At 59.5% G+C, this 7,933-nt stretch overlaps 1 protein-coding gene across 1 annotated transcript; it reads left to right on the forward strand.

Annotated features, from left to right (window-relative positions):
* The first annotated feature begins 2,507 nt into the window (after window positions 1-2,507).
* Window positions 2,508-5,644, forward strand: ATP6V0B (ATPase, H+ transporting, lysosomal 21kDa, V0 subunit b). The gene is made up of 7 exons (XM_010155447.1): window positions 2,508-2,551; window positions 3,002-3,085; window positions 3,536-3,613; window positions 4,044-4,113; window positions 4,459-4,510; window positions 4,773-4,963; window positions 5,333-5,644. The coding sequence occupies exons 2-7, from the start codon at window positions 3,027-3,029 to the stop codon at window positions 5,357-5,359; spliced, it is 477 nt and encodes a 158-aa protein (XP_010153749.1). The 5' UTR covers window positions 2,508-2,551; window positions 3,002-3,026; the 3' UTR covers window positions 5,360-5,644.
* Window positions 5,645-7,933: the final 2,289 nt, after the last annotated feature.

Below are 7,933 nucleotides of genomic sequence, written 5' to 3' on the forward strand. Positions count from 1 at the left end.
TTTCAGCGCTCCGAGCGGTTGGTTTGCTTCTCTGTGTGTGCAACAGTGGGAAGGTGCCGGTGGCTGTCAAGGAGTGTGTCTGAATTCAGCAGATGAGGGGAGGTATAGGCAGGTGCTTGGTTTTTCAGACTGCGGCAGCTGATGTCTCCTGGACAAAGGAGATCACCCTCCCGCTTTATACTTATGTGTCAGCGTGAAGAACTGTGCAAGCTTGGGTGATTGCAGAGCTGGTGATGGCCATGTTGCAGCTTGCAGCAGCCCAGGCTCTGCTGCTGATGGCATTGGGCTCAGCGGTACTGAGGATGGATTTAATGCTTCCTGGAAAGGGGGTGACTCGTAAGGTGTAGCAGGAAGATTTCTGTGCTGGATCTGCTGTCATTTTCCTCTTTCAGCACAGTGAAGTGACCACGAGCCAGGCAGAGGCTGGGGAGACCTTGGCTCCTGCCTCAGCGTTTGGGTGGGGGGAGAGACCGAGTCAGAAGCTGAGGGTGTCTCACTCACTCGTGTTTCCAGGGCCTGGTGAACCCGCTGCTGGGCTTAGGGCTGCCTTCTTGGATTCTCTGAATCATGCAACTTGCACCCTGCAGAGCTTGAGACTGGTGGAAAATGTTGATGAGCTGAGCCCAGATGCTTTTAATTTCCCCTGCCCTGTTGCAATCCTTTTTCAGGGAAGAAACGAGCGGGAAACAGGCTTGCTGTGTGCAGTGTTGCAGTGCCTCTTTGCTCTTTTCCTTCTCATTCTGAGCCCTGCTTTGGTGCTCCAGTCCTGCTGCCCAGGGCTGGGAGCCAGAACTCACGGGAGAGCATCCTTCATGCTGTTTCTCTTGTATGTGAATCCAAGATGACATCTGCTCTTGAAGAGTTGGAAGGTGTCCCAAGGATCTGCCCTGAGCTGGATGTAGCTCTTTTTTATCACTTCTGGGGAGTGGGGGCAGCTGAGGCTGGCTGGGTTCAGTTCCTGCTGTTTGAGCCAAGCAATGAAGCCAAAACATAAGTCCCAGACTGGCTGGGCCCAGCACTGTAGAGATCATCCGTGAAGGTCGCCAGGCGTGCAGACTAGGGTGCAGCCTCCCTGCATGCTTCCTGACCGTGGTGGCACCATTCCTTTTGTGTGTTGATGCAGGGGAGGGAGGAACCACGATTCTGTGGGTGCAGGAGTGACCAGCATTACTGCTTCCCATTTGGGGGCCCGCTTGCCTGGCAGCGCTTGTATGCCCTCCCAGCGCGTGGGGTGCTGAGCCCCGAGTCACATGTGGAGGGCTTTAGCACACAGGGACGATGGGGACATCCCTGCTCTGAGGCTGGAAGGTTCCCCTATGCTGCAGCACCAAGGCTGTCCCACGGGATGAGCCCTCAGGTCTTGGCCCTGGGCAGGGAAGAGCTTCTCCAACACGGGGCACGTGACCCTGCCCTTGTAGAGCACACTGCTGGCTTGCCATCACCCTGGCCTCTAGGCTGTGACTCTGGGAGGAAGTGAGCAGCAGGACACATGCAATGGCCTCTGCTGCTTTTTAAGTATTTCAGAGGTCTCCCATTTCCTCTTTTTCCAGCTGTACACGGGGTGAGTGTCACACAGCCACTGGCTGTGGTGAGCAGTGGTAAAGAGCTGTCCCTTCACGCTCTTTATCGGGTGCGGAGCAGACAGTGCCATGCTGCCTGCACTTATCTGTTCCGTGGCCAGGTCTCTCTCATCTCCAGCTGCGTGCTGCAAGCCGTGCAAGGAGCGAGTGTCTTTTTTGGTCTGCAGCTGTGTTTCCCGCTCGCGAGCTCAGAGCAAGGCAGAGTTTCAGTGCGAGCACCTCTGTGTCTGCTCCAGCAGTGCAGAGCTGCTGAGTGTGACTCCCGGCTGCGGTTCGGCACGTGAGAGGAACACTTGGGGTGCAGCGGGGTGAGCTGCACTTGTAACCCCTCCCTGCAAAGGAAGGGCTTTTCTGGGTTTCTCAGGGCTGTGCTTTGGTGTCTCCTGCCTGTGCTGGAGCACAGATTTCTCTGGAAATGACTAACGTTGGGGGAAACACTGAGGATGTCTTGAACACCCACAGCCTTGGAAAAGTGGGGTGCTGGGAGGCAGCTGCAGCTTCTGGTGTTGGCAGGCCTCCCCTGTAGGAGAGAAGAGCTTGTGGCTGCTCAGCCAGTGCCGTGGCCCTCCAGCCGGACTGAGCTGTTGGGTGATATGGATGGAGACCGTGCTGGGGCACCTGGCTCCCTTCAGCCCAGCGTGGCCTCTGGGTGCTCAGCAGGGTCAGGGAACAGGAGATGGGTGCAACAACAACAGCAGTCTGCTGCTCGGTGAAGACTGGGAAGGGGTCTGGGAGAATCAGAGGTAGGGCTGTTAGGGTCACTGGGGCTGGATTTTGGTGGGGAACCTTGCCCCACAGCTCTGCACGCCTGAGCCAGGGTTCCTGTGTGCTGTGGTGTGCTCCTGGGCCTCTGCCCCGGGGCTTCACAGGTGGGCCAGTAGCTGGTGCCTGTCTGAAGGTTCCCATTTCTCTTACTTTCCAGGGATCTGCTACACAATATTTGACCTGGGCTTCCGCTTCGATGTGGCCTGGTGAGTTCCTAGTAAATACCCGCGTCCTCCCCGCTGAGCACAGGGCTGGGTGAGGAGCTGCTTGGTGTTGGCAGGGAGCAGCACTTGTTTTTGAGTGGCAGGCAACAGTCACTGCATCACAGAGGAACAAGAGCTACAGTGCTCCCTGTGAGGTGGGATAGATGCAGCCCATGTGTACATGTGCCTGGCTCCATAGAGGGTCCTGATGCAGCCATCACTGCCCTTCCCAACTCTGTCCCAGCCCACCCCCTCTTCCTGCAGCTTCCCAGCCCAGGTTTCCCCTTCACAGTAAAGGTTTGGAAGGAAGGTCTTGATCCGTGCAGGTGAGGGTCCTGCGTTGCTGGCCATCTCAGTCTGCATGTTGGGGTGGGGATACATGTTTTGGGGCTGTGCACCATGACTAGAGGGGCTCAGCCTGTGTGCTAACTCCAGGTACTACTTCCTCTCCAGGTTCTTGACGGAGACCTCACCCTTCATGTGGTCCAACCTGGGCATTGGCCTGGCCATCTCCCTGTCCGTGGTGGGAGCTGCTTGGTGAGTGGGGCTGGCTCTTCAGCGGGCTCCTGCTGCCCCACCTCAGTACTTGCTTATATGCTGCGGTTTCCCATGGCTGGGCAGGGGCAGAACAGTGTGTACATGCAGGGGTGTGGGGCTGGGTGGGTCGCTGCAGCTGTGGGGCCAAGTTGCTGGGCTCCTGGCAGGTCTGGGCAGATCACAATGGCAGTGGAGAAGCAGGGACCCCCTGGCTCGCTGGAAGCCATGCCCCTGAGCCCAGGCCATGCGGTGGTGGCTCTTGTGCCCCAGCAGTTCTGCTGGTGTAGGTGGTGGAGCTTGGGGCCACTTGTACCCTTGGGGGTGGGCAGGCCAAGTCTGCAGTGTGCCCCAGCTGCACGCCCGATTCTTTGCTCAGCTGGAAGATCCTGGTTTCCCTATTGAATCCTTCAGAGTGCCAGACCCTCCACCAACCACCCTTGTCTGCCACAGGGGGATTTACATCACGGGCTCCAGCATCATCGGCGGTGGAGTCAAAGCCCCTCGGATCAAAACCAAGAACCTGGTCAGGTAAGCAGAGGCTGGGGGTCAGTGCTCCTGAGCGGAGCAGGGCCCAGCCAGGTGCAGAGCCTCCTGTCCTCCCTCCAGCTGGATGCTGCTGGCGCACCATTCCTTGTTTGTTGTCAAAACAAAGAGCCCTAAAGGAGCCAGAGTGCTGCTTTGAAGAGTCACTGTGTGATATCACGAATGAATGAGCCCAGTGTGTTCAAAACAAACACCCTGAGATCAGCTTCCTGCCCCAGGGGAGGGTTGCCCTGGCCAGACCTTGCACAGCCGAGGAGCTGAAGGGGGCTGGCAGAGGGCAGGACTCTGGACCTGCTTCCCACAGGGCCGTCACCTTTCTGCCTCGGCAGCAGTGGGGCAGGCTCAGATCTGGCCTGGCTGTCTGGGCACAAAGTGACGGGGGATGCCCTGCTCAGACTTGGCCTTTCTCCCACAGCATCATTTTCTGCGAGGCTGTGGCCATCTACGGGATCATCATGGCGATCGTCATCAGTAACATGGCTGAGGTACGGGAGGACCTGGGCTGCCCTGCCAGATGTGAGCTGGCTGCAGTGCCACGGTGGGGATGGGCAGCCGGGCGTGGGCCAGCGTTGTGAGCGGTGGCCCTGTGGGGGACTTGGGACTCTGTGGTGGCTCTGGGAGCCCCTGGACTGGTGGTGCGTGTGGCGGCCCTTATCCACGCTGAAGAGTGGGTTGGGGTAGCACCCACAAGGCAGGTGTCGTGAAGCCACCCAGGGACATGGAATCAGGGACCAGCTCTGGCCAAAATAGGGCTGTCTCGTGCCGTACTGGGGACAGGTACCTCTCCCAGAGACCACGGCCAGTAACCCAGGCCCTCTGCTTTCTCTCAGCCTTTCTCTGCAGTCACCCCAGAGGCGATCGGAGCCAGGAACTACCACGCAGGTAAGGACTGCTCAGTCTCTGGTGCTGCTGTGAGCATTGCCACACCCTGACTGCCTTCTGCTCCTCCCTCTGCCCTGGGCCGTAGAGAACAAGACCCAGGCCCTGCAGTCCGCTGCACTGTGACTTCTGCCAAAAAGCAGCTTTGTAGTTACCTTTTCAATGCCCTCCAGCACCCAGCTGGCATCTTGAGACGCTGCAGCGTGCCTCAGGTGCGGGTGGAAGGGGGTTACCCCCTGCTCTTGCAGTTGTTCCTCTCTCACAGGTTTCTCCATGTTCGGGGCTGGCCTGACCGTGGGGTTATGCAATCTCTTTTGTGGGGTCTGCGTGGGCATCGTGGGCAGTGGGGCTGCCCTGGCTGATGCCCAGAATGCCAGCCTCTTTGTCAAGATCCTCATCGTGGAGATTTTTGGCAGTGCCATAGGGCTGTTTGGGGTCATCGTTGCTATCCTGCAGGTACCTGCCTCCTGGGGCCACCGGGCTTACGTGAGCGCAAGGTGCCTTGTCTCCCTGGGTGCTCTTCCGCTCTGGGGAGACAACACCTGGCCTCCAGCACAATCCTCTGCACTGGGATGGGGAGGCTGCTCACAAGGTTTGGGGTGGCACAGCTCTCCCCACAGCATGCTGTGCCTGTCTGTGACAGTGTGAACTTTTTGTGTGGCCCCTCTCTGCAACTGTCACTTTGGGTGCACCCTGTGTGATACTCATCGGTGGGGCTGATAAGCTGTCTGCAGCTCCTGGATGGTTCTGGGGTGCTTGGGTGGGAATAGGGTGCTGGGCTGGGCTTTGTGGGGCAGGGCCTAACCTCTCTTCTTTCTTTTCTAGACGTCTAAAGTAAAAATGGGCAACTGAGCCCTGTCCCACCCAGCCTGTTCCAGCCTGCCCCGAGAGGTGCTGTATATATTTATTTAATGTTTCTATCCTTGACCGGGGCAGGAGCTGCCCGGCGGCGGGAGCTCGGCTGCGTAGAGCCCCGTCCTGCCGATCCACCGGCCCCTCAGCAGAAACTGAGTTCTCTGTGTGAGTTCTGTCTGCCCCCAGCGTGCGGGGCCCCGGTGCCGCCTGTCCCCGGTGTGTGTGTAGAATCGACCACCAGTGCAATTCTGTGTCCGTGAAATAAATATGGTTCTCGTCCAAGGATGCAGCTCTTCCTCTGCCCTGTGGGTGCGGGGGGCAGGCTTGCAGAGAGCACGTGCTGATGTGGGCTGAGCCCCTGCTCAGAGATTCCTGGGTTTAAATTGAAAGTGGGGAGGTGTAGATTAGATATCAGGAAGAAATTCTTCACAGAGAGGGTGTTGAGGCAGTGGGACAGGTTGCCCAGAGAAGCTGTGGATGCCCCATCCCTGGAAGTGTTCAAGGCCAGGCTGGATGAGGCTTGGAGCAACCTGGTCTAGTGGAAGGTGTCCCTGCCCATGGCAGGGGGGTTGGAACTGGGTGGTCTTTAAGGTCCCTTCCAACCCAAACCATTCTGTGATTCTATGATTCTGTGCCTCTCCTGCCCGGTTCCAGGAGCCTGGTGGGGTTAACCCTGCTGCCTGCTCGGGGCTGTGGGAATGCAGAGCTCTGCTTTGCTGTCTGGAGCAGGTAGGAGGCTGCTGGAGCAGGTAGCTCTACGCCGCCTCTGCCAGGCTTCTACCAGCGCTGGCTCTGCCCCACGCGAGGCATGCTGGAGGCACAGGCACGAGCCGGTTTGGGCCTTTCGGCTCCCATCCAGGTCATTCAGTGCAGCGGGAGGGTACAGAGTGTCCGCAGCCCCATTGTGCAGCCAGGGAGCACCAGAGGGGTAGAGGAGCAGAGCCTTTGCCGCTTCCCAAACCTCTCCTTCCGCCAGCAGCTCCCTGCGTGACTGTTGGCTGGGTGCTGCTGCCTGGGCAGGTGCTGCTGGGGGCCAGGGCCCCCCACTCTGCTGTGCCCCTCGGTCCTGGGAGCCCTGGCAGAGACTCAGGGGGTGGGGATGCATCCTGCTGGCTCCGCTCCCCTCTCCCTGGCTGTGGTGAATGCAGCATGGGGAAGCCAGCTGTGGCCAGCTGGGCCTGCAGCTCTTGTGCTGCTTGGGGGAAGGGAAGGACAAGGTTCTCCTGCCTCCGCTCTGCAGAGAGCCTGGAGCTGATGCTTCTGCAGTCTGCCGTATCCAGCACGGGGCTCTCATCCTCCTGTGCTGCCACTACACCTTCACAGGGGAAGCATCGATCCCCAGCTGCTCGTCATGCCGCATCAGTGCGGATGCACGCCTGGAGCTGCCCATCTCTTTTTCCCACTTGGATGCAACAGGCTGGGGCCAGGGTGGGGCTGCTGGAGCTGGGGAGGTGTTCACGCCTCCTATTTTTTGCACTTGGGACTCGGGCAGCTGCCTTTGCTCTGAGCTCTGCCCGTTTCCCAGCTTCACTCCCCGTTGTCCTGTGTGTTTTGGGACAGCAGTGATCAGGCTGGGCTGCGGGAAGGCAGCTGGGGCAAGCCAAGCCCCTGTTCCTGCTTGCTCTGCTGGCTGCTCCAGGGCTGGAGGCTGCGACAGGAGCCCCGTGCACCCCACAGGATGGCGGGGATGCAAGCTGGGCCCTGCCTGCTGAGAAGGAAGGGTGTGAGGTGTGGGCCGAGTTTTGCCCATCCTTCGTGAGGGGTGTGCCCCATCCCCTGGCATGGCCAGAGATGTCTGAAGCCCCTGGGGGCTGCAGGGACATCCTGTCAGTCCTCTGCTGAACTCATGGGGCTACCTGGGGTTGGAGAGCCTGTGCTGCCTGCAGAGGAGCTGCTCCATCCATGGGTTAATCTTCCTGGTTAACAGCTGCCTCCAAAGACTCACCCACTTGTCTTTCAGCAGTCCGTCTCGCCCTGCCCTGCCCTGCCTTGGCTTGGTAGAAATCCATCTGCTGCCACAAATCTCCCCCCACAAGGTGCTTTTCCACCCTCCAAATCCCACCTGCCTGCATCGCTGCTTTGGCCCTGGACTTGCCCATGTCCTTGTGAGGATATGAGACCCACCAAGGCCGGGCTCGCGGCGGCGTGGGAGCCCCACGGCCGCCCTCCTCCCGCCGGCGCTGGCGGGGTGAGTACACCCTCCGCTCCCTTGTTCTAGGTGCATGCGCTCGGGTTCTAGGACTTTGCACTTGGGTGTGCTGAATACCTGCTGCTCAGGCATGGAGAAAGCGCCCGAGCGGTGCTCCAGCCTCGTGCGCCTCGTCTCATTTAGGAGCAGCAGCGGCCGGAGTTCAAAGATTATTTGGTGACTGTAAGTACTCGTGGGGGAAATGCCACCCGTGGAAGAGCCGGAAGCAGAAATCCGATGGCTTTCCACAGGGCTTTCTGCAGGGGCTGGGCTGGCGGGTGCTGCTCTGGTCTCTGCTGTAAGGGGGTCTTCCGTAGGGCGCTGCCGTGGGGCAGAGGGAAAGCCCCCGGGGTGAGCGGCCAGGGACGGGGCACGAGGAGAGG

The sequence above is a fragment of the Eurypyga helias genome, unplaced genomic scaffold, assembly GCF_000690775.1.
Source record: "Eurypyga helias isolate BGI_N326 unplaced genomic scaffold, ASM69077v1 scaffold28637, whole genome shotgun sequence".
Lineage (NCBI taxonomy): Eukaryota > Metazoa > Chordata > Aves > Eurypygiformes > Eurypygidae > Eurypyga > Eurypyga helias.